A 27737-nucleotide genomic window follows, 5' to 3' on the forward strand; every position below is an offset into this window, starting at 1 on the left:
AATGCTTGGCTTTTTAATTGTGAAAAGACAGTTAACAGTACAAAATTTAACAAATGTCAGTCATATCAACTAAATATAAAGATACAATCCACATTTTATCTCAACATTTGACAGTGTAATTCAGTGTCTGATTTTGATATGTGTATAATAACATGAAGAAGAATGATTTATTTCAATACTGTAACATAAACCTGCTACATCAGTTATTCACATTTAAATCCCATTACCGTCATAGCAAAAATGTTAACATTAACATGAAGAAGGCTCCTTTGATGACATAGAATACTCATCTTCTATATCATCTCCTAAAATGAAGAAGGAAGAATAAGCTATAAAAGAATATAGCAAAGAAACACCCAGCGATGCATGAAATAAAACAGGAAATTAATACTATGCATCTCGATGCATTTCAATGTATCACATCCACCATTTTCTGTATTACTGCATATGGCTGCTTTTTCATCAATTAATAAAATCAGTCAGACAAACATGAACTCTGTTTTTATTTATTAAGTGCTTTAAAAATATTATCGACTGTTGCTATTATTACAATTGTGCCGTAATTTACTTAATAATGTTTTCAATTAAAAAATCAGCCCACTGAGGCGCATTACTCTGCAAGTCAACGAGTGACTCTGCTCCTCTGATGTTTTCTAATCACTCACTTTATAAAAAACCTGCTGAACTCATATTTATGTTCCTGGATAAACGGGGCTTCGCTTCTTCTGCAACAATGAAGTTAAAACCAAGCGTTGAGTCATAATCTACAGGAAGAACTTCTGTCTGCAGGAGTGTGTGTGTGTGTATGTGTGTGTGTCTGCTCGTCTCTGTTACTCTTCACATGAACTGATAAGCACATGTCTTTAGTTATTATCAATAATGTCGGATCATGACTCCGGATCATTCCTCTCACTTTAACACTGAAGTCCTGTCTTTGTGCGTCATGTTACGTTAAATGTGTCTCAGACTAATAGATCTATTCAGGTCGTGGCTCTGATGAAGCCTGAGCAATTTGGGGCCGATTGGACAATGTGCAGTCAAGTAAAAAAAAAAACGTCCTGTTTCATTGCGAATCAGTAGGTGGCGCTATGACCGTTTTGACATATGGAGCTGTTATGGAGCTGTTAAGGCCAGGACCCTGATCATAGGTGAGTATTTTGTTGCTGCTAGGACAATGCACAGTAGAGTTACAACAACTTAATTTTCACGCTGATCAGTAGGTGGTGCTATGACCCTGAGTTAATATTGACATATGGCCGGAAATTTGATCATAGGTGAGTATTTTGGTGCTGATTGGACAATGCACAGTGGAGTTTTAAAAAAACGTCCTTTTCACAGTGAATCAGTAGGTTATCAGGCCGGGACACAGATCATATGACAGAATTTTGGTGCTGATGGACAATGCACTTCTGAGTTATGACAACTTCGTCTCCTTTGACAAAGGATCAAGGGACTTTTTTTCCCGCCCGGTCATGATACACGTGTGTAGCAAATTTCGTAAAGACAGGTTAAACCAGCCGGAATTTCTACGTATTAGGGGGCGCTGTTCAGCCATTTTGCCAACCACATTTCGTCGCACACGCGAAGTTTGGTGAGTAATCGAGTATGATCAAGCCGTTAAATTGCGATTCATTTGCCTGCATAATCAAACGAAAAGCAATAGGACCTTCACACCGTCGGTCGTCGAGCACTAAAAAAAGGTTTATATCAAAAGCAGGAAGGGAAGTCATTTGATTTTTCCTTCATACATTTTACTGTATGACTCCACAAAATGTGAATCTGTGTTTTTTTTCTCTCTCTAAAACATTGAACTAGAGCCATTAATTACTGCTCTGTGGTAACTGAAGTAATTCTTTGGACAGCATCCCCACGGACAAAACAACTTTAACAGGATAACACTGGCATCTAAAAGGCCTTTGATTCTACAGCATCCATCCTCTGCACACCATGTCTCACTAAATCTTGAGTGTTTAATCTCCCGTAATTACAAAGATTTGCTTAGGTTAATAAAAATAATCCGCCTGAATTTAGACCCCCTACCTGGACCTCCCCTGTGTCTCCTTTGCCCCTTTCTGTGAGGGATAAATTCACAGTCATATAAATAGAGTCACCTTCACAACTGTGAAGCACAGCTCTTCCATTCACGAGCAAAAAGGCTGCAGGATTTTGAGGAGGGGGTTTTGGTCAGGTTCATTTTAACATAGAGGCGGAAGCGTTTAATTAAACTTTGTTGGCAAACAAAGTGTCCGCATTTAGTCTTCGTGACTGACGTCATCTCCAGGTTGAGATTGTCTCGCTCATGAGCGCATCAGGGTTAACAACAGTTGAGAGGCTCATCTTTATCTGTGATCTTGTCAACAGTAAGACTTCGGCGGAAGAAGCGAGGGGCATTTAGGCGTTCAGTCCATAAGGGGGGTTTTATTTTGAAAGAAAATGCTGCGAAACTCAGACAAACAATTCTGAGAAGACTTTTTGGGAGAAACGCTTTCTACTCATCAGTTGATAATTATTCAACAGTCAGTCAGTTTGGAAGTAATTAAACCTCTTAAATGAGTGTGAGATATCTCAATTCAGAAATGACAATGGAGGACAGAAGCAGCCGCACCATCGCCAGAGAGAGGCTGGGACTGAGCTTCACTATTGACTACCTTCTGTTCAATAAAGGAGTCAAAGGTTCCAAAGAAGAAGCGACAGGAAGTCGTGCGGCAGAGCAGACAGCGAGCAACATGCTAGATCATCAGAATCCTAAACCCGAAGAGGTGGGGATTCGCTCTGAGAAACAGCCGAAGAGGTCAGAGGTAGACCCCGAGGAAAGGAAAGTCAAAGAAGAGGAGGGGGAAGAAAAGCAACAAGAGGAGGGGGAGGAGGAAGTGACCACCACCACCACCACGTCTGTCAGCATCGGTCGAGAGAAGTCTGCGGACAAACCCAACCAGTCGTACATCTCTCTCATCTCTAAGGCGATCCTGGCGTCCGAGCAGAAGAAGCTGCTGCTGTGCGACATCTACCAGTGGATCATGGACCACTACCCTTACTTCAAGAGTAAGGTATGTTCAGGTTTATGTTTGCATCTTTGTATTAGCACGGCAGCCAGAGATCATCCTATATCGTCAGAAAGTAGCTGTTGTCGTAACAGAGGGATTTAGAAAGTCAGATTTGGCGATAACGTAAAGTAAGCTCCAAGAAACATGCGATCGCTGTCTGGGGGAGTGTTTTGAAATAACGTAATGCTCTATTACTTTTGTTAACGTGCCCCAGCTACTAAAAAGCGTGTTTGCCTGTCATCGTGTTTATCTTAGTTACAGAAAATAACGTGGCAGCCATTTTCAAATGTAGCGACCCAGTTGGCACAGGTAATCTGTCTGAGTGGTTAGGCAATTAGGTGCTCGCAGGGACACTAGATGATCTTCTTGTTGGCGAATTCACAAATAAAGTAATCCTGTTGCTAGGTTGCAAACCGCCTCTGCCGTTACCAGGTGCAACAACAGATTGGATGTAGCCTAGTGGATTACATTGGTTTGACGTGCTAAAAAGGTAACTCAAGGTGTCGTGTCTTGCTGTGATCATATACAGTGTTGACACGCTATCACACTTCCTGCCAACAACAGGACAAGGTGACATCCTGAGGAGGATCAGCCATACTTAACCAGCCACCTATGTTAATTTTCAGATGGGGTCACCCACCGTTTAACGCTTACTTACCTTCAGGTTTTTGCTTTTGGGCCTAACAGCCTTCATGTTCTTTGCTCCCCAACAGGATAAAAACTGGAGGAACAGTGTGAGACACAACCTTTCCCTGAACGACTGCTTCATCAAAGCTGGCCGCAGTGACAACGGTAAAGGCCACTTCTGGGCAATTCACCCATCGAACTATGAGGACTTCTCCAACGGGGACTATCACTGCCGGAGGGCACGGCGGAGGGTGCGCAGGGTGGCGGGACAGCTTCCCCTACCCTCCCTGAGCTCCCCCTACCACCCCGCTCTGGCTCGCCCCCACAGAACGACCTGTTGGTGCTGTCCTCAGGCAACAGCATTCCCTCTGACTTGCTCAGCGCCCAGATTCTACTGGCCCTGGTCCCGTATGCAGCCACAACTGGGGCTCCACCCGGGCCTGCATGCCTCTCTACAATGAGAGTAAACACTTTATATTTGTCAGTTATTCTGTACGTACAGTTTGGACTTGAATCACTAAAATGTAAGAGATATTTTAGAGACTTTTTCTGCAAATAATTATGTCATTAGGTGACGTCAACATTGATTTGAAATTGTATATTATTACATTATATTTAGCTTTGTTTGTGAGGTCATTCAATAATTAAATAAAATGTATTAATGTTTTAAAACCATTGCATCTGTTTCATTTATATTCTGAATGTATATGAAGTTTGCTATAATCTCATTAAATCTTATTGAATTTAAGTGACGTTTTTTGTTATCTGTGTATGTGTGCATGTGTGCATGAATGCGTGTGTGTGTGTGTGTGTGTGTGTGTGTGCGTGCTTGTCTGTGCGAGCAGATAGCACTAAAAGTGAGCCCAAATGCTAAGACACCCACCCACCATTAGATGCTAATTAGTCAAAGCTGTCGGGCTGCGAAATCTTCTGCCTTATTAGACTAAAATCGGGATTCCCAAAGCCGACTCCCGAGGATATGAGGCCAGATAATCTCAGCAATCCCAAATAGTTTCAAGAAATAGGAAGCTTATCACACAGTGTAATCTGGAGCCGCTGCCGCAGAAAAGAGGGGCACCATGCGGGAGGTCGGGGATGAAGGAGGCAGAGGAAAGGGAAGGAGGCAGAGAGATTGAGGGAGGGGAGGGGAGGCTGATTTATTGGAGAGAGGTGGGTGGGCTTTTTTAGGGGCTGAGTCCCATTTGTATATTTAAAGCAGTCAGGGCAGAAATGTGCAGCAAACGGAAGGGAAGATATCATTAGATTTATGCTGAACACAAATTGAAGCAGTTCTGTTAAACAGATGACTCCAAAATAATGCCATATTAAGAATCAAGTCAATTTCTTACCTGTCTCACATCAATAGTGAAATTCCTCTCTGACTTGCAAAGGTTGGCATTTACATCCCCAGTGCTCCAGCCAAAGAGGATTAGGTCATACATTGACTTTTCTGAAGTTTGTTTGTCTCGGCTCATGTGGGCTTCTTATTTGCAAATGATTGAATATTTGATTAAAGCCGTAGTTGACATGAAATTAGATTCGGAACGGACAAACAATATGTCAGAGGGATAAAGGTTCAAGAGAGGGTTATTCACAACAGTTATTTTCTGGTGATGTTCATTAGAACAATGACAAATCCATCTAATTAATTTTTTTTCACCAAATCTTCCTATTCGATGTCGGCAGCTAATTGGAGGCCTAATTTGCTTAATTCCCATGAATTGTTCGCCGCATTAAATCCTCTTCTATTTACCAGCTTTAAGGCTTTAATTTGGTTGCATATGTTTGCTGTACACACATGCACACGTGTTGCCACACACACACACACACACACACACACACACACACACACACACAGGATAACACGCGCACATTTACATTAGTTTACACACACATACAACTCATAACAATCTTGCAGACTTGTGTGTGTGTGTGTGTGTGTGTGTGTGTAACTAATTAAGGATTTTTGATAATGTAATGCACATGCAAAAAAGACTGCAAATAACATGTTCAACAAAATCGCACAAAATTGTAATTAACTACCTGTCTAAGTCAGTGAGATTGAGGTCATGAGCTCAATCAGTGTGTGTGTGTGTGTGTGTGTGTGTGTGTGTGTGTGTGTGTGTGTGTGTTCATACTGTATGTGCATGTCATTTTGTTAATCTAATGAGATGGGTGGAGGGGTTGCAGGGGGGGCCGTAGATTAAGGAACACAGATTTGTTGGTGATTAGCGGAGAGTGAGGTAAGAAGATCAGCCCTGAGACGGCGATGAAACATTATGGCCGTGTTTTAATACAACACATTTACAGCAGCATTCCAAAGCTGACTCCCTTCAGCCTTACATGTATCTCATTGATTTGACTGTAGGCTCGACATCCAACCGCTCACACAGCGAAGAGTGAAGCTCCAACATAAACATGAAACTAAATACAAGAGATATTCAATTCTGGTTATGTTGGTTTTCAGCTTGAAGCTTCTATTGGGTGCAATATTTTATAACAACAGCATATTAGAAATTATTTAACCCGACACATGGTTAGATTCAAATTAACCAAATAATGTATTAGGATACAATCATTATATTGAATTAATTCACTTATGGTGCTGGTTACAGCCACAGTTACACCTAAATTATCGTTATGACTTAAGATAAAGGTCTTGGTTATTGACTGTAAATTAAAATTTTAACTCTAGTATATATATGGCCTAATTTCCCCTAAATGTGTGAAACTTACTACACTTACTTTATAGTTTAAAATACTTTTGAATTATGAATAATAAAGACAGACAGAGAAATTAGAATTTATTTTTCTAGTCTGATTATATAGCAACAATAATAAATTATTGTTGACTATCACTGTTTTTAGGGGCTTAGTTGCTACTTTTCAACTTTTTCTCTTCTAACTCATAAATAGTGATATAACTATTTCAAATGTTCCACACAAATCTTGGTTTTAAATTGTGGTTTGAGGTCAAGCTTCACATAATTAATTTCGCTGTCATTTGTTAATTTTAATTCAGTGAGATTTTTAGTTAATAAGTCGCACAAAGAGTAAGACACACAACATTTAATTTCAATGATCTTATAGACCCTCAGGTTGAAAAAGGGCAACCTACAGTTTGGAAGTGCTCATGTACATCTTGCAAAAAAATAATCATATTTGAAGTGGATGCTCTAAAGTAATTAATAGTGAAGTTTGTGTAATTTAGAATTTGCTGTTTATTTGACACGACTCTGTTAATTATTTGCTTCTTTCTCTGAGGGTTGGTGGTGGAGCGGCTGCAGCTGTATACGAATGACTCCTAATAGGCCCAAAGCCTGGAGGAGTCCAAATTGCCAGACTATTAGAAAGCATGATTGCACACAAGTAAGTAGTATTTGAGGCTTAGGAAGCGCTATAGCTGGACCAAAACCAGCTGCTATTTTCTGGTTGTGTCCCACCACGAACAATAGTCTGGCGTTACCTCGGCTTCAAAGGCCCCATAATAGTCAATCGATCAGAATGCGAGGTGCTATTCTGCAGATTACTGTTAACAATAATTTGCCTCCCAGTGCACCGTTGCCATCTTTGAAGCAATGTTTTATTGCCTCTCTTTTTTTTTTTTCATCTGCATCTGTCATCCCCGAGGTCCAGTGTTTGATCTCTCCCCACCAGTGTCTGCCTCCCCGGGGTCGCGTTGACCTGTTGATTGGCAGCTGCGATCAGACATATGGTCGGACGAGGCATCGACCGCAGCTCCCCGGAGACAAAAGCAGACTAGTGGGGTTTTTTGCCCCCTCTCTCACCGCGCCGAGGAGCCGAGGAGCCGAGGAGCCAGGGCTGCAGCGCCGGGGAGAAAGCACCCGATCCGGCCACTAGATGTCACAAGGTGCAAGCGAATATCTCCAGCTCCATGAGGATGCACTCAACGTAAGTGGATGGTATTTTTAATCATTATTTCATATTTTATCAACCCATGGTCTTCAGTGTTGTGACCAATTTAGTATTATATGTTATAACTTTTTCAATGCAGTTTTTATTTTCCCCCCATTGCTATTATTCATGAGCATTAAAAGAAAAATCCTTGAGGATAATCCTCCTCACTACACTTCCTTTTCCATATGACATTTTGACCCCTGCTATAGAGAATAATGGCTGTGCAGTCATCTGAGGTGATAAAATACAACCTCTAGCAGGACGTAGAATTAATGTGGATGGTGGCAAAGCAGTGTGTTTGCTCGGTGCTCATGCCAGGAGGCCTCTGGTGGTTGCTCAGCTGTGTGCTTCATGGAAACCAAGTGGGGGCAGCTTGACTCCCAGTGAAAAAACCCACAGATGTGATTCTCAACCCAGTATGCGTGAGCGTATACAGATATGTTTGAGAGGACCACTTTGAGCCCAGACCTTACAGCGTGAGGATATTTAGGGAAAGTGAGGATATTCAGGCCGTTCCTCACTTTCTGACCCACTTTCAAAGGGCTGTTTGAGGGTTCAGACTTGGCTTTAGGGTTAGAAATAGGTTTAGGTTAGGGTTAGCTTTGGGGGTAAGGGAATGCATTATGCCAATGAGTGTCCTCACTAAGATAGAAGTACAAAGTTGTGTGTGTGTGCGTGTGATTTCATAATATTGAATCGCAAAACACCCGCATCTCCATCTCTGCTATCTGTGTGCACTTGTAGAGATATCTTTGTGAGGACCTTTTTGACCCTAGACCTTATGGTGTGAGGACATTTTAGCCCGTCCTCACTTTTGACACACTTTTAATGGGCTGATTGAGCTTAAAAATTTGGTTTTAAGATTAAGTTAAGGGATAGGATTAGTTGTGATGGGTAAGGGGCGAGGAAATGCATTAAACAAATGAGTGTCCTCACTAAGATAGAAGTACAAGGATGTGAATGTAGGTGTGTGTGTGTGTGTGTGTGTGTGTGTGTGTGTGTGTGTGTGTGTGTGTGTGTGTGTGTGTGTGTGTGTGTGTGTGTGTGTGTAAATGCATGAATTCAGCATATAGAATGCAAAACACTCCCCATCTCCATCTCTCCTCCTATATAGCGAGCGGATAGTTGCCATGGTGATGCAGCTAGGGTCTTGCAGTGATCCCCACTGACCCTGAATGGTGACCTCTGACATTTAGGCCATGGCCAGGGTCAAAAGGTCAGTGATGGCTGGAGGGCAACAAGAGCACTTCCATGATTGGCACATGCTCGCTGCCTACTTGCATCTGCAGCGCTCACCTCACTGTCCAGTTTACACCTCACATTTTGTATTCGTTACAGAGCAGAGACCATCAGCAGCAGAAGGTTGGTCCCACCGCGCTGCATCGCACTGTTTGCAGGTTTAGCCCATTCTGTGCTCACGGCAATGCAAGGCTCCACATTGTACTGTATAATGTGTGATTTGCATTCGGTGTTGTTACACTTTCTATGTCTCTCCACTTCAGATTTGTGTAAATCGTGATGATAAAAATGCATCATGTATCATGATGGTTATGTTAGCAGTAATGATCATTAGTATTCCCACGGCCCCTGCAATCCACTGTATGGGAGGATATTTATAGTTCTTCATGTGATTATGTGTGTATGTATGTATGTATGTGTGTGTGCATATGTGTGTGTTTGTTCGTTTCGATGGGGGGAGGGCTCTGCACCGCACCATGGTTCTTCTCGTGGGGAATAATTACCGAATTGTGGGTACTAAAAGTCATGTGACCTGAGCCTTCTGCTCCCAAATAATTTATCCCCCCGGCTGATAGCTCGTCAATATCAATTTATTAATTTAACAGTTCTGGACTGATAAAAGGTAGTGCGCACAGTTAGATTGCTGAAGCAGGGAATACGGATGAATTTTACAGTACAATGGTGTGAGAGGAAGGAAACAGGGAGAGAGGCTGGAGGACAAAGCGAGCGGGAGCGAAACAGCACAAGAGTGATCAATGGCGGCACAGAGGAGAGAGATGCATATTCGCTGTGTAAAAATGGGCCACCATCGCTCATATTCCAAGGTTATTGAATGAAACTTATGAAAATTAATACACTTATTATCACCATATTAAAAATTAAGATTGAAGACAGGGCGCTCGTTGTATTGATATTCAAATGTCTCCGATATATTGATCAACACAACCCAGTTTTTCCCCTAACATCCCCATGCAGGTGAGCCTGTGCAGTGGAGAGGAAAAAATATGTTTTTCTAGAACAGCTTTTGAAGATTTTAATTTGTAACACAAAAAAAATCACTTTCATGTTTGTTCACAGCCTGAGAACCCTCAGAGGTGTTATTTAAGAGGATCGTTTCCTGGAGGATGCTTCCTCCAAAACAAAGATACATCAGAGAAAAACACATAAATGTGACCTCTTACATGTGACCCCTCTTGACCTCCCAGCACTTCCTTTGCATCCTGATTTTTTAAAAAGGGTAATGAATATACATCCGACATAAAGCAGAACACATATATCACCAGGTCTCCAGCACAAAACAGTCAACCTAGAACCTAACCTATTCCCAGAGCCATTACATAATATCCCTGAAGGAGGCTAAAAGGCATTTTAACAAGACCCACTGCTCTATGACCTCTGACCTCTTCTTCGTTGACCCCAGGCTCCTGACCCCACTTACACTAGCCAGTGACAGCGGCGGACACAGATCCAGCACACTTCCTGGTGTGAGGAGACAAAGAGATTAATTTACTAATTGATGCATGTGAGGATGTTGCGTTTTCCGTCAAAGGGCTGACAGATGGATTTGATTTGATGATTTGTCATTGCCACTGTATTTTTTTCTCCCTTATCCACACAGGAATGTCATGAAAAGAAACCAAACAATCCTGTAAATCCAATCGCCTCTTGTCGTGTGCGTCAGCGCATTATATAATCCTTTCTTCTCTGCAGGCTCCCCTCACACGGACAATCACTGTAGTGGATTCTCCTCAGGTCTTTGGAGAGCTGCAGGGTAGCGAGTGTCAATAGAAGTGGAGTGTGTGAGTGTGAGAGATGATAGACTGAGGTTAAGAGGTGTCAACACAGAAAGAGAGAGGACTCGAGGACTCTTCACTGGCGCCGGCCTGACACTCTGACACTCTCCTCAACCTCTCCTCTGATTAACCACTCTAAAGACGCCATTGAGACACACAGAAACATACGTGCACCTGCAGACACGCGCACACCGATCCACTGCACTCTCTACGACTCCTTTCCCTCAAGTCACACACACGTCTGCGTGCAGCTACATTTCATCCACGCGTACACTGTGCGCCAGACACATCAGCTGTGAGGTGTGGAAATCTGAAGACGTGTTGTTCACAGCCACAGAAACTCTCTGAGAGGTTCAGGCAGTCAGGAATGGATTTGTTACACCTCTGATCTGTTGTATACGTTCAACCAAGTGTAAGATGCAGCGGTGCCATCCCACAGGGCTTTGCACCTGTCAGGTGGTGCAGCGCAACATACAGAAGGCGGAACACACACTAACATACAGTACATTGTCACTCACATGCACTTAAACACTGCTTCAGTCAGGCTTTGTGTCTATGTGACCATTAGCTTGAACACGTTCCTATAGCTGCACTCATTTGTCTGATTGCTGCTTTATGAGACAGTTACAGTCTCATAAAGTCCGGAGTCACAATACGTCACACACTATATAATCATTTTATCAAAGGCGTGCTCCACAGTAATTCTTTTCATTTCACACCCTCATAGTTAATGTCCTGTAAAAACATATTAACCTCCTACAAACTGTACAACAGCAGGATTGAGTATTTTCTTATCGGCCTGACTTTATAGGTGCAGACTTCTGTCTGGATGTGCAACACTTTATTTTCTTTAATTAGGTCTGATTTTGATTCAGTAAAGACTATTGTTGACAGTCTGATTGATTTAGGAGAGGATTATGTTTGCTCACCGGAATTCAAAAACATATATTTTCTCTTATCCCTTTTCTAGCCATGTGAGATTGTGTTGAGTTTCTGTGCTCATGGTTCTTTAATACTAAACTGCTGTCACTCTGATATAATAGAGGTTAGTGGATTTTCATTTATGTTGCCCGCAGTATTAATCTTTAAAGAATATTTAGATAATTCATCAGAAACATTTATATCTTTTTTGCGAACAGATTCTACAAAATGACAGATTCTACAAACTGTTGCATGGCACGCCTGCCCGGCTGCTCCACACCCACATCCTCCATCATGGTGGTATACGTCTCAACAGCCTGCACCTCATAACAGTATGTGTGTAGATTAAATTTGTGGAGAAATCCTGGGCACAGTACTTTGGTCAACACTTTGCTATGTCGATAAGAGAAAGCTGGGGTTTAAATCTATAATTATTGGCTGAAACGTTCATTCAAACGCAACCTTAATAATTAATAAAATAATACTGCATTACATATATATGTAAAGCTTTTAACAATGCTTAAAGACACTCGACATGGGTTAAAGACAAAGAAAGCAACTAAATGTAAATAAAGGAAAATATAAAATACTCATTCGGTGCAGTCGTTCAGTCTGTTTGCTACGGTTTCCTCTCACATTCCAAAAACATGCAGACTGGGGTTAGGTTCATTGGAGACTCTAAATTGACCGTAGATGTGAATGTGTGTGTGAATGGTCGCCCTGTGATAGGCGGTTGTACCACATCTCAGCCCAGGTGGGGTTGACCCTCAAAGGATAAGCGGTACAGATAATGGACGGATGGAAGGATGGACATCATTAATCACACATTAAAAGCAACACTTCCCATAACATTAAACTCATGTGCAGCCTGGGTGGACACCAAGAATCCTCACCTCGAAGATCATAGAAACTTTATGAAACCAATATCCATGTGACTTTGATGATACATATATATGTATGATCTATAGCTATCTATAACACACTGTCCCTAGTTTTTAGTGGGTATATTTTTTCTATATACTCTGCAGCTCTGAAAGAAGATAGATGTCTTATAGGAATATATGTGCCAGGCTACATACTGTATATTCTGTGCTTTTTCATACATTAGACATGTTTGATATGTTTGACATGTTGCATATCACCTGTACCTTTGTTAGCGCACTTAAAAGTAGTGAGCATTCTACCTGGTTTGTGCACAGTGCCTCATTGTGTCATTTATAACACACCACATACACAAAGCCTGCATAGCATTCATATGTAGTGGGACACGATTTGATGATTTGCATTTGCGTTTCTTTCATCCCTCATATGACGCTTCACACTGCACATGTGTGTTTTGCAAAGGTCATTTCATTTGGCACTGCAGGGATCAGACCTTCTCTTTTGTGCTACTTAGTGTTGAACATTAAGCCCGGCAGCTGAAGAGATTCTGATGACATGCAGCGCCTCCCTCTCCATCATGCTTTAGCATCAAGCAAATAGCACTTCTCCAGTGACCAGACAAAACTGCTCAGAAATAGAGATATAATGCACACACTGTGCAGGGATATAGATTGCAGAATGTGAAAACGCTGCATGAGTCAATACCTAAATGAAGAAAAATGCTGATGTGAACATAGATATATGACTCATATCTGTACGAGTTGACATGCAGGCAGGCAGGTTCATGAATCTTAATAATCAGAGATGAGAAGCAAGTAGGTTGAGTGGTGATACCAAGATATGTCAGCGTAATGACATGTGAGTATTTAAAACAAATAGTCACGTCGACGGCGATGGATATGAGACCCTGACCAACTGGTGCCAGACCGCCGCTTCTCCCTCGTCCCCTCCCTCTCCTCCTCAAAACCCGTGAAGTAGAAAATAGGGAGATATGAAGAGGTGGGGATGGAGGGAGATAAGCTGAGGTGGAGATAGAGACAGGCGAAAGAGGTAAGGGTCATAGCACATGCCCCTCTCGGCCTTCTCCCTCGCCAGTGTTGTTTTATTAGCCCTGTCAGATTGTAATTTGCCCAACGGTAAACATACAGAACAGGCTTAATTAAGAATTTTTGAACGGGGATACGGTCAAGTCCGGAAACATTAGAGAGATGCAACCGGGTGTCGTAAAGATTGATTGAGACGGAGGATGGAAGGACGTGGTTAAAAACAGAGGGGTGGAGGGAGGAGGGGCGCGAGTGGTGTGTATGTTACTGCGGAGGGGTATTCTTGTGTTGCTCGGGGCAGTAGGGCGAGATAAGTTTGGAAAAGATAGGGACAAACGATTTTTAATGCATTAACAGACCGGCTGTTCGAGGCAATAACAAGGACGAGATCGGCGTTAAAATGTTTGACATCCTGCGTCGAGATCAATGCATCCCGGACAGACACACACACACACACACACACACACACACACACACACACACACACACACACACACACACACAGGCGGCACACTTACCTCAACTACTAGCACAGATAACACACTAACACATGCACACATACACATCCCAACCTTAGTAGGGCACAGAGCATGTGGGTGGGTGCATGAGTTAACAGCCTCCAAACCTCAAGGCGATGTGCAGAAAATAAAAAAAAAACAATGCCTATATCCATAACAATATCCGCAGGTAAAAGCATCTTTAAATCAAAACAGAGAGAGGGAGCATCTGGAGTCGATTTTTTGAGAGCTGTGTGGACTACGTAAAAAGACCGGCAAACTAAAAGAGTAATGAGCCTATCTATATCTCCCTGTGGACCTTAACTTTGCATTCAATACATTATTTACAGCTGAATTTTTACTGAGGTATAGGTTCCTCTCAAGGGTGTTTACAGACTAGTGCTCTAACAGCTTTCCATTGCCTGCAGTTGAGTTGGGAAGCCTTCAGAGGTAATGATTCCAGCTTGTTTTCCCGTGTTTACAGGCCGCTATGTGTAACGATGAAACAGCGCTGTTCTTGTGAGTGGAGAATATTTGGAAGATATTATGTGGACTTACATGTTTGTTTGCAACATAACCCTTTAACAAACACTTGTTCCTGTTTTGACGGCGGTAAAGACGGCCCAAGTGAAATTTTTCACTGCTATTGTGATTGCACTTTTGTTATAAGATAGCAACTGTCGTCACAGTGATATTAGCTAATTAAGATGCTGGAATTTGTGCTTTCAAATAATCTAAACCCTATCCAATGAGGATCCAACCATCACAACAAAAGTAAACTCCCCTGTGCACATTCAAGCTGTTGTGAATGTGAATGCATGTGTAGACACACTGTGTTTACACTACTATTAAAATTGATCTAATTCTGATGTTTTATCCATAAACAGCCCAAATCACAGATGTATTGGACAGAAAAGTTACATAGAGGTTTATTATTGGAGAAACTCTGAGGTGATGCAGGTTCCCACCATTGCACAATCAATCTAAATGCACAAACACATTTTTTGGACAGGTTCAATATTTACGTACTGTACATATGCTTTTTACTCCTTTCCTCTGCCTTCAAACAGGTAAACTGCCATCATAGCGCCCTGTTGTTACCCTCCAGCAGGGGCGTTAAATCATATTTCAGTTGCAGGTTATATTTTTGCATGTGAAATGTACACGAGTGACTTTGAATGCTAACTCTGGGATTGGATATGGTTTACTTTAAAAAGCTGTGATGCTCATTTAATAAAAAGCCAACGCTGGTCTTTCTGAGATGTAACTCAGATGTGACTCACAACACATCACGTACATGAGATGCAAAAATAAGCAAAGTGAAGAAGGAACATCTGTGATTTTTACCCGTTAGTCACATTATCTAACACTACGTCATGCATTAACACTTTGAGTGGGAAAACAATATTTTGGTGGTGTCAAACACTTCAGGTCATCTTATTTTGTCCTGTCCTTAGGTGTGCAGTAAAGTCCTGGCTCTTACACAAGTGTGTCATTTACAAATTGTAAAGAATAATGTGTCAGAAGAAACTACCATTTACCTTTTAAGAAAAGGAATAAGAAATAAATAAATTACAGAAAGATTAGAAATTCAAATTTCTAATACAAGCAGATTGGCAACCACTCAGAACTGTGTCAGATTCAGAATATATGATCTGTATAGATGGAACTTGAGCTTAGATTTTGTGAAGTTAGATATAATGCCAGATGTACAGTATGGTTCTGGGGCAGGTTATTCAGTCGACTGCTGCCTTTACAGCACTGTTTTTTGGATCTGAAGGATTTTTTTGTGTAATAACTACACCCCTCCCCCCTTGCAGCCAGAATACACACACACACACACAAACACACACACACACACACACACACACACACACACACACACACACACACACACACACACACACACACACACACACACACACACACAATCTACTGTAGCCTGAGAAGTCCCTGCTCGCTTTGTCTTTGTAGTTGAGCAGCTCCTGTCCAAAATACTGTAACTTGTGGGAAACAGGGAGGTCTCAGCTCTCTGCTCGGAGAACACAAGAAGCAGAGACTCTCTTTATGACGCTCCCTCTCTCTGTCTTTGTTTCCCTCTTTTCAAATAGACTATTTGTCATCTCTGAAAGAGAGCATTTTAAAAATTCAACCTGGAGCCAACCCCCACCCTAACTCCCCCTCTATTCTCACTCTCAATTCCCCAGACTCTGGCCAGCTGCGATCAATAGCCTATTGATCAACTCTCTCCATTCCCATTACACACTAGTGCCAAAAAGAGCCAACCATTTTCCCTGAAAAGCTGATCTGGAGCATATTTGCAATGGTAAGGTTTCTCTAATTTCAGCGGGTTCTTATTAGATGCGTGTACAGTGTGTGTGAGTGCTTTAAGCGGTGTGTGATGTGGAGTGGCTGAGAAAGAACCTCAACAAATGCAGTTACTTATTTAATTGAAAGGTATTGCACAGAGGTAAAGCATTGGCTCTCCGCTTAAGCAATATAGGAAAGGTGATAGCATTACCACATATGTAGAAAGTAATTTGTTTTCCAGTTGTTTCTACTTCTACTTCTCTCCCCCACCCTTCGTCTTTCTCCTCTCTCTCTCTCTCTCTCTCTCCACATAGACAATGCTACAGGCAAAATCAATACTGGAAAGAGAAAAAAAAGAAGGCATATTTTTAGCCTGTTATTATATGAGCTGCATGAGGAAAACAGTGTTTGTGGGAAAGACAGAAATGCAGAGGTGCTGATAAGAGAGTGATTGGGTGGGACACGCAAAATAAGTGAAAGAGTGAGAATGATGGCGGGCCGTGCAAAGAGAGCCTCTAATGGAGATGGATCAAACGAAGGTGGAGATAAGATGGGGGGTAACTGTGAGAAAATGGCTGATGTCTTGGCCGGGGGGATGAAGCTCGGCGCGGAGACGGGGCTGTAAACATTGAGGATGTTTCATCTGTAAACTCAAGAATACATTGATATGATGTGAAATCTCCTTTTTTTTTTGTGTGTGTCACATTTATGTCTCACATTTAATTTAATTCGGCTACGAGTCACATCTGAAAAGTAGCACCTCCGCTTTCAGTCTGCAGAGGTAAACCCTGAATCCCACTTATTGTGCAGCACCAGTGATGTTATTAATATCTCCTCATGCAGCTTTACTCTGTGTGTGTTTGCGCTCTCTGAGGATTGCTGCACACTACACCACAGCCCTCACTTCCCCTCCTGCTACCAATGGCTTTCTGATGGACTCCCTCTCTCTAACCTCTTTTGGCGCTCACCTCTGTGCCACTGTCAGTCAACCTCCAGCGCTCCTCCTATTGGCTGGAGATGCTCTGTTGATCAAATGATGGGGCCGTCCAATTGGCCAGAGAGCTCAGGGGAGGGGGGGGGGGGGGAAGGAAGGAATTGATTTATCTGAGGTATTAGAGGATCAATTAATCCCCATTGTGTGTGCCAGCACAGATAGTCTGATGTGTCTTATTTGGTATGGCTTGTTTCTGCTCGGCCAAGATAAGAGTCTCTCCCCTCACTTCGCTCTATGAGCAACAAATCAAATCGAATTGAAAGGGATGACGGCATGCGGAGGGTTCCTCCCCGGGCTGCGGCTGGCTGATCCCAATAAGGAAAAGACCATCGATAAGAAGAGTATGTGCAGAATGAATTGTGCTCATTTGAGGGCTGTTGCCATGACGATGCAAGGTGGGGGGGATACAAACATCCCAAATAACTGGAGTTGTCTCCTGGTCCCGTTTATGATTGTTAATGACTTTTAAATCAAATACAGTGGAGACACAGTTAGAGCTGAAGCTATTAGTCAATAAGAGAGTAGATTCACAAGTGTATCAAGTTGCACTCTATATTTATATATATATATTGTGCACAGTGCACTCATTATATATATTATGTAGAACTTCTATGTTTCTATTATATTCTATTATTCTATTTTGTATATCTTTAGTTTTTGTATCTTATCTAGTGTGTTATGTGCCTGCCGCTGTATCACAGGAATTTCCCAGTTTGGGGTCAATAAAGTCCATCCATCCACCCATCCCTCCTTCCATCCATCCACCCATCCCTCCTTCCATCCATCCAACCAACTATCCAACCACCCATCCATCCGACCACCCACCCATCCAAATATCCCTCCCTCCCTTCATCCACCCACCCACCCATCCATCCATCCAACCCTCCATCCATCCACCCATCCACCCATCCATGCCTCCCTCCCTCCCTCCCTTCATCCATCATCCCCCCGTCCATCCATCCTTCCTTCCATCCATCCATCTATCCATCCAACCATCCATCCCTCCATCCATTCATCCATTCATCCCTCCATCCTTCCATCCCTCCATCCATCCATTCATATACCCATGTGCATGGAAAACATTTTCTTTAAATTTTGTAGTGAAAACAAAGTAGACGCTGATGCCTCATGTCACTTTTGGCTGAATTTTGAGATGCATTTTTTCCACAGAAAGACGACTGTACATTTTGTATGTCATTGCTTACACTGAAATATATTAAGGCAGGGATTTCATCTCATCTAGTTAATATAGGAGGGATCTTTACAGTCAACAATAACAACAGACATGTGGGCATGTAGCTATTGTTTTAACATTTGAAATAAGGCTAACCTATCATTTAATCGATAAGAGATATAAATACCCAAAGATGGCGGCTCCCAGCCTCTCAGAAATGAAGACCTCATGCTTTCCTTTTCCTTATATGGTTGTATATATTGAATATTATTTGGGATTTTGACATTTGAAGACGTCACCTTGAGCTAACGATGGCCACTATTTCCTGACATTTTCAACTCTTAATCAATTATTGAACAAAATATTCATCAGATTATTTAGTAATGGAGATAATTATGAGTTGCAGCCCAACGTGTATATGCTGCATATTTAAAAAAAGCCAACTGTAAAGAACAAGGAGGAACACAAGTGACACACTGTAGTGCACAATTCGGAGTGGGAAAGCAATCATAGCCAGGGGAGGAAGTGAGAGGGGGCAATGGACCGATACTTGCCGATGCACTCGTTCCAAGATGACAGTGAAAAGAAAAGGTAAGAGAGACCAGGATAGAAGTGGATGCTAATTCCTACTTTTCAGTTTAAATAAAGATTGGAGCTGGATAAAAGCCATTAAGGGAGAAATCAGACAGGGCATGCTATGTAGGACAAGAGCTGACTGCAGGGAGGTGAGTGGTGGGATCGATACTCAGTCGATACGCTCAACACCCAGCTCTGCACACACACACACACACTTACACACACACAGAGAGAGTGAGAGAGAGAGAGAGAGTGAGTGAGCGAGAGAGGGGCATGCAGTATTGCCAGGCATCTGCATGTTTGTGTGTTTGTGTGTGTGCAGCAGTGACAAATGGAGAATGGCAGAGAGACGGAGAGAAAGAGTGCATGCAATATACAATTAACTCTCTTTTGAGTGAGGGAATATTAAACACAGGCTGCTTGTGCGGACTGTAATTTGTAGTGATAAAAGTATTAAAGCAGAGCACTTGGACAGAGATGGAAGGGTGGACAGCTGCGCAGATGGATTTATTTTCGGAGCCACGATACAGTTAACAAAGATAGATGTTTCAAAGGAGCGTCTCCAGCCCCAACTGGAGCCTGAATACGACCGCAATCACTCTGCATTCTGTCCTCCCTTCCTCTCCTCTCTCTCCTCTCTCTCTTCTTCTCTCCCTCTTTCTTTAACCTTCTCCCTCCCTCCTTCCTCTCCCTCTCTCCTCCCTGCCTCCCTTCCTCTCTCCCCCCTCTCTCTCTCTGTAGAATTGATCGACTATGTCTCCTCAATCCATCTCTCCCTCTGTCGCCTAGCAACGGGTGCTCTATCGGGTGTGGAGGGTGGGAGTTGCACTCGGGGAGGGGGGTATGAGAGGGGTAGTGTTGGGGGGGTGGCATGTATGGGTGGTTGGTGGTGGTGAAGCAAAATCCAGTTGTACTTGATCCCACATTTATTCTGACTGATACATGTTTTGCTTTCATACTGTGCGTCTGAGGGTTTTCACTACTTGGCTGATGAATACAAAACAAAAAAATAAGATTTACAACCTAACAAAACGAAGCTGGCAGAGAGATGTTTCACCATTTATTCCCATATCCAACCTAAAAAAAAAGAAAAGAAGAAGACATAACACATCTGCTGCAGCTGTAGCACACCTCAAAAAAACTGTTTGATATCAGAGCCAGGATGACTAGTAGTAGTAGTAGTGGTAGGTCACTGGTTCTGTTCTGTGCATCTGAATGTTCCACATCCAACCGAGCGGCCCAGCGCTTTCCCTGCAGCTGTGTCGCTGTTTCATACTGTGAGCTATCTCTGAAAATACAAAAGCTTATACTGGTGCACTGCAAATTTATCTACGCCTCCTCTTTTCTGTCTCCACAATAAAGAAATAAGAAAAATAAATAAATAAATTCCACAGTATTTCAACTCATACATGATTTTTTTTTAGATAATCCACGACTCTGTCACCTTGAAAAGATGCATAATTTAAACAACCTTTTCGTGTTATATTCAATCCTGGCAACTCTTTTGCTGTTCTGCAAAATTAATACAAGGAAATCTGGGGAGTTAAACCCCTCTGGTCATGAGAATTATTGTTCTGCATGAAAGCATGAATATAACTTCAAACAAAAGGCCATTTAAATCTGTCTGCGTTCAATCCCTGAATTAACATGCATAAGGGAATAAGAATGAGTGTTGTGGAAGAGGCATTGTTCTGTTTTTAAGACCTTATCCTTTTGATCTACACTTAATGTCTGATCCCCTTTGAGGAAGATGTGTAGGCTATTCTTTAAGCCTAATAAATCCAGCGTTAGCAGTGCTTAAGAGGGGAAAAAGCTGTGTGGTTTAAAAAACCACCAGGGCAGGAGGAGAAGAACAATGAGTAATGCTCTTAACTAGCTTGTGAGATAACGCATACACATTACAATCTATAATCATTCTAATCTGCAATCTATCAAGCAGAGTAAATGTATACATATCAGGCCCATAGGCTGTGTTGAGAAATATGCATCTGCATTTGAATCTGTGATCTCTTTAATCCAGACTCTAAAGAATCATAATCGTAAGTGAAAGAATGTGTATGTGTATGTGTATGTGTGTGTGTGTGCGTGTATATGTGTGTGTGTGTACGTGTGTGTGTAATTTCACACCTTAAGACCTTGCGTACTAAACATTATTTTGATGTGTGATAGATATTAAGTGATAAATGCATTCAGTTCTGCAGATTAACACACACACAAACACACACACCAGCATTTAGCATTTGTGGCACATAACAATTACAGCGTCAGTCAAACACCGGCAGTCGATGGATTGAAACACAAGATAAAATGTAAAATACGAATCCAAAGCATTTTCAGTTCATTTGTATCTGTTTACAACTCGAGTCAATTCACTTTCAGCTCAGTTTAAAAATAGGAGTTATATCAAATATGTACATTATCTCTGTGTATTTGCATATCTCACCGTGGGTCTGTTGTATTGACATCAGTTCTGACACAACTTATAAATCTAAAGAACTACTTAAATAAAACGGCACACAAAATGGCAGCAAAATATAATTCTGTACCAACTAGTTAACGATGGGGAATGACAAACGCATGAAGTAATTTACAAACCACACAGCACACTGTAAGTCGCACAAAACACACACACAGCATTAAATTAATACTACTACAGATTAATACAATATGGATAAAACACAGAAAGGTTTGTCATTGTAATGTTTATATATATATTGCTCTTCTCAGTTTTTGTATTGGTTGTTTAATGGTAGTTAATTGTAATTTCAATCAGTTTTATAGAGCGTATATTTGTACATACATATACACACATTTTGTATGTATTGTGTATACACACGCACACACACACACATTGTGTGTATAGTATTGTACTGTATGTATTATATTGTGTGAATGTGTGTGTGTGTGTGTGTGTGTGTGTGTGTGTGTGTGTGTGTGTGTGTGTAGGTGTACAAATACAATTAAATAAAAATATGACATACATATCAAATTAAAAATAAATACATAACTTCTTATATAAAAAGTTGTATATTATTTTAACCTCAGCAGGAGGAAATATTAAAATGAAAAGCTTGAAGCTTCTCGGGCTGTTGGCTCTTGTTTATTTTTTCTGACAACACAACAACAATCCAGTCGTCTCATCAGCAGTGTACGGAGGCCTTGAAGGCTGAAGTTGGATGTGTGCGAGAGGGAGAAACCGAAAAAAGCTAAAGTTAATCCGTATAACATTTAGTGATGCAGCCCAATCAGATCGATAGTCTATTGAATGTGTTTGTGATTAGTAGCTCTATTGATTGACGTGACATCATGTGACGGCACCTGACTGATGGTTATTTCGCTAACAGCTTGTCAGACTATACAGATAAATATGTGGAGCTTCGATCACATTTATGACAAAAACATATATATAGGCATTTATTCTAAATTGTTATTGTTTCCGATTGTATTCATTTTAGATTAAAACAGAAAGAAAATGACTCATCTGTCCATCTAAACGGAAATATGACTATATATAAAATATATAATATAAAATATCCCAGTAAAACTAATATTAAAATCTATATAATAAAAAGGTATATTAATAGTATATGTATGTATAATAATTCTGCATTTCCCAATCACGTTTTTCTTTCAAAAACAATCACAGGTTTTAGAAGCCCTTCCTCAAAAATATTCTGTAGAATAGACAAACCCCAATGGCTGGGATTTAAATGAATAAAGTATAAATATAATTGTATCTATATAAAACATATACATTTATTTACGATTATTTTTTTATATAAAAAAATATACAAAAGATATCCTACCGTGTCGATTATTGATCAGTCCTGTGGAGGCCCGTATTGGCACTGCTCCTTCATATTCTCACAGCCGCTCCTCTGTCACGGCCGCTGTATTAAAGTGTCTATTTCTAAATAAGTTCTTGAATGGAGTGAAACCACGAGCAAAGCACAGAGGAGAGATGTGCGTCCAATTCTTTCTGCCAATCGATCAGACTGCGGATAGATCGATAAGGCAACCAGGGCTATCGATCAGCGCGGTCCTCTATTGCCGGGCGCTTTCAAATGCAAATGTGCCAAAATAATAATCTATGGAAACACACTAATTCCTCAACAAACTGCGGCCAAACGCTTTACAAACACTTCAACCATTTAGGCCTCTTTTCTCAGAGTTCGCCTGCCGATCTGTGTCCGTTTTCACAGTTTAAATATTTAACAGGTCAAACACGTAACATTCAAAAGGCAGGGGGACATTGATTTGGCCTGTGGCCTATTGAAACTTTGTAGAAAATGTTTGAAGGTAAAGCGATAAGTTAAAGGTCTAGTGAAGCTTTAGAAAAGAAGAATTAACTTAACTGCTCAAAAAAACAAATGGTCGTAAAGAGAGTCAAATAAAAGGATTATTGAAAAAATATGTAAGTGTATTTGTCAAATAGAATTATTTTAAAATTATGAATCTCTCTCTCTAACACACACACACACACACACGCACACACGCACACACACACACACACACACACACACACACACACACACAAGGTTACTTAAAGAAGAGCCATTGGCAAACAAGGTATAGATGTTGGAGTATATTTCCCCCAACACATCAGTGTGTGTGTGTGTGTGTGTGTGTGTGTGTGTGTGTGTGTGTGTGTGTGTGTGTGTGTGTGTGTGTGCGTACCGTCCCGCTGACTTGCTCAGAGGCCTGATCAATGCGACATTACTAAACACTGCTACTTAACTTTTGCCAATAGCCAGATTCAAGTAAATATACTTTAGAATACATTAAGCGTGATGCATCAGCCACGGAGTCATTCAAGAAGTCATGAAAAGATTAGTCTGTCTCTATCGAGTCGTTCTCGGGAAATAGACAAGCGTGAGCGAGACCTGGCCAAATACAGATATAGCCCACGTGTGTCGTCGAGGCACTGAGTTTAATTCATATAAAAATGCCTGATAAAAATTTAATTAAATGTAAATGTTTTGAGGGAAGTGAAAAAATAATGTTGGGCTCCTGCTGCATTGTAATAGTTCCTGTGTAAAATTATGAAGGATAAAAGAATGTTTGTATATTACCTGTTACTTATAAGGGAAAAAATGTATAATCTATAAATGTATATTATTAAACATAATACTGTAAACATGTGGTAGAAGAGAGCAAATCTAAATTAAATGTCATGTGTCTGTGTTCAGCACTAAGCCAAATGAAAAGCTGCAGGTTTCACTTTGAAAGCAGAGTGCTCTGTGGTCATTTCCTGTAATGAAACTGCTGAGACAGGCCACAGCCACACACACACACACACACACACACACACACACACACACACACACACACACACACACACACACACACACACGCAGCAAGAACTTAAACCATTTTAGGAGAATGCATTTTTTTGGCACTATCGATCCTTCAGAAATGCATTGAGCTCAGCTCCGGGTTCAGTATTGATTATTTGATCAGTAAACGACAGCAGTGCTTAAAGATAAAAACTAAATGCTCTGCGCCTCATAAAAGACTTGAGTGGTGAGAGGGTGAGAGGGTGAGAGAGAGAGAGAGAGAGAGAGAGAGAGAGAGAGAGAGAGAGAGAGAGAGAGAGAGGGGTCCATTCTGTGGTCACTCTAAAAGACAAACTGTACCACCATGAGTCCTATATATAAAATTATTATTTATTGAAAAACTATTTTATAAATATAGATTAAATGATACACAATCCCCGCACCGTGTGTGTGTGTGTGTGTGTATGTGTGTGTGTGTGTGTGTGTGTGTGTGTGTGTGTGTGTCTGCGGGCGTGCGTAAAGTCGATGCCAACGTGGTGCCGAGGCCACCCCCTCGCCCCCTCGCCCGCTCCTGGGCGATAAAAATGAAATAAATCACCAGCTCTCTGCTGCATCGCCTCAGTCACACCGCAGATATCGACACAGTTAATATTTCATATTGTATTTGCCATAGGATATGCTTATTTAAGTATTCCAAAACAGTACATTAAAATACAAATTAAAGCTGAGCTCTAGGCGCATGGATTTTTTTTTCTTGGATTTGGGGGTAAAATAGCTGAGTTTACTTTGTATTCAAATTCTATTTTGGCTTCTCCTTTGAACAAGCTGCATAAAACAGAAGAAAACAGCATTGATTAAAAATGGGGGAAAGTGCGCTGATCAGTTCCCCACAACGTGTTGACCCAGCGGTTTTTAATCTGTAGAGTTAAACATGCTCTTGGTGCTGCAGCCCAATTTAAAACGAACAGAAAGAAATAGACAAATAGACGGGTGGGGGTCTGATATGAACTTTACAAGTTCTTGGTGAGAGTATAAAACTTTCCGCCGCGGCTTGTTTTGGGTTGTAAACCCTGGTGAATTAGGAGCAAGCAGCCAGCAATGAAAGTTTACATCCATCACCACCGCGACCAATAAGCTGCTCTGGCCGGCTGGCTGAGCACAGATGACGGATTCGCTGCCGTGCGGGCTTCGGTAATTCATTTTCGATAGCAGTGGTTGCTGGGATCAATACAGGGACATTAACCCAAGCGGACACTGCTGTTCTCCTGATGGCACAAGCCAAAAGCCACAATCCCTCGTTGGCAATCAGCAGAGACACAGTTTTTAGGGTCATTATTTTGGGTTGGAAGAGGCGCTGCAGTGCCAGGGCCCCTGATATCACAATTCATCAGTGGCGTTATGGATGGCCGTGACCTCGCTGTTGGTAAACACTGGTCAGGCAAATTATTTTATGCAATTTGCAAATGATTAGTGATGCCACTTCCTGGATTGTTAGACTTTTTTTTCTAGCTCCAGGTCGAAATCCTAATGGCCTCATTTTTACATAACATCGGTGCAAATGCCAAGATTTCTCACTTGGTAACAGTGTTCACAGAGTTTACACAGCAACTACAAAGGCCTACACACACGCACACACACACACACACACACACACACACACACACACACACACACACACACACACACACACACACACACACACACACACACACACACACACACACACACACACACACACACACACACACACACACACACCCTATAGGGCTGCTGTGGAGCTGTAACTGATAACACACACACACTCATGTCAGACATCACACATATCACACTTACAGTCACACACTCAGAGTTTGTTCAAACATGTCTAAAACATAGCACAGAGGTGTTGAAATGAGTTTTCTCAGCACATAGACAACTGCACACACACAATACATTTACAGTGTGTATATATATGCACACACAGCCGTTCATACACACACACACACACAGCTACATGAACGCAAATATATACAAATATACATATAGGTAAAATTTAGAGAATTTTGCAGCCATAATTTCCATTCTGCAACCGTATGGAGAAGAAATGTGCATACACACACACACACACACACACACACACAAACACACGAACACATACACAGTTTCACCAGTTGATTGTATTCAAAGGAGTGATTCAAATCAGTGGTCATTTGTAATTTAAGGGGACATTTATGAACAGCTGCTGGCCACCCAGAGATCAATGTTGGATACAAAAGGACGTTTTTCCTCACCATTGCTACCTGGTGATTTCTCATGGTGGGAACTGTTGTAAACAATACTGTAAACAGTATGTTCTATGCATGGTATCTGTGGAAAAGGCCCTGATATAACTTGTGTTTCGACTTGGCACAATTAGGCTAGATCCTAAAGTTGGCTTAACAAAAGATCATGAACATCTTACAATATATAGGCAAACTATAAAACCCCCCTTAAACGGTATCAGTCTGCTGAACCATAGGCTGTACATTGCAACCTTATTGATTAACACACACATTGAACGTTGGAATATTAGCTGTGTGTCATTGAATTACTGCACAACATTGTACAGGTGTTCATGATATTGTGTGTCCACCCATGAGGAAGCAAAGCCTGAAATAAAATATATAAAACAGAAATTGAATCTTGTGTTTATAGGAGATGGAAGACTCACAACTTCAGTTAATCTTCTGGTCTGTTTCCACCAAAAACCAAATATTCACTAGCCCCTTCACAAAAACCCAGCCTCTGGATCTCGACGAGCTATAGGCACCAACCCATCAATGCATCTCCTGATCCATACATACATACATACATACTCTGACATTGATGGATTGCTGACCTGGATTGACGTCAGTGAGCAGCAAGTTTCATAAACAGAAGTTTGTAAGGCATGAGATGTGTGAGGACTGCTGGGTCTGAGAGTTCTGATTTTCGCAGGCCGAGGAGCAAAGATGCGAGAGGGGTCGAAGCCTGGAGGCTATGATGAAATGAAACTTAACAGATTTATTCAGAAACATTTTCTGAGGGTGAGCGGAGTGAAAGCCCGATGGAAGATATTGGACGGGAGCATTTGATCGTTTACTTTTCAGATTTTGGAAAGAGAGGGAGATATATATTTATTGGTGTTCTGATCAGAATTGAAATGTGTCAAAGGTCATCCACACAGTCAGTTGTCTTAAAGGACTGGTTAGGTTCTTGCACAGATAGCTACGGATGTGGGCCACTTCAGGCAATGATGTGGCACTTCTGCTCTTCTGGTGGCCCGGACAAAATGGATGTGAGCCTCAAGTGGCCCACTTGTAAAATACCAAATGTGGCCCAAATGTCCCAAAACAATTGTGAGCCTTTTTAAAGCAAACATGCGATGCTCTAGGTGAGGTGTAATCTGGATATGAACCTTAAGTGGCCTATGTGGTAAATGATAA

The 27737-nt window shown here is 41.5% G+C and overlaps 1 protein-coding gene across 1 annotated transcript; it reads left to right on the forward strand.

Annotated features, from left to right (window-relative positions):
• The first annotated feature begins 2549 nt into the window (after positions 1 to 2549).
• On the forward strand, positions 2550 to 4132 carry foxq2 (forkhead box Q2). The gene is made up of 2 exons (XM_034583679.1): positions 2550 to 3047; positions 3758 to 4132. The coding sequence occupies exons 1-2, from the start codon at positions 2550 to 2552 to the stop codon at positions 4130 to 4132; spliced, it is 873 nt and encodes a 290-aa protein (XP_034439570.1).
• The last annotated feature ends 23605 nt before the right edge of the window (positions 4133 to 27737 follow it).

The sequence above is a fragment of the Hippoglossus hippoglossus genome, chromosome 4, assembly GCF_009819705.1.
Source record: "Hippoglossus hippoglossus isolate fHipHip1 chromosome 4, fHipHip1.pri, whole genome shotgun sequence".
NCBI classification, from domain to species: domain Eukaryota; kingdom Metazoa; phylum Chordata; class Actinopteri; order Pleuronectiformes; family Pleuronectidae; genus Hippoglossus; species Hippoglossus hippoglossus.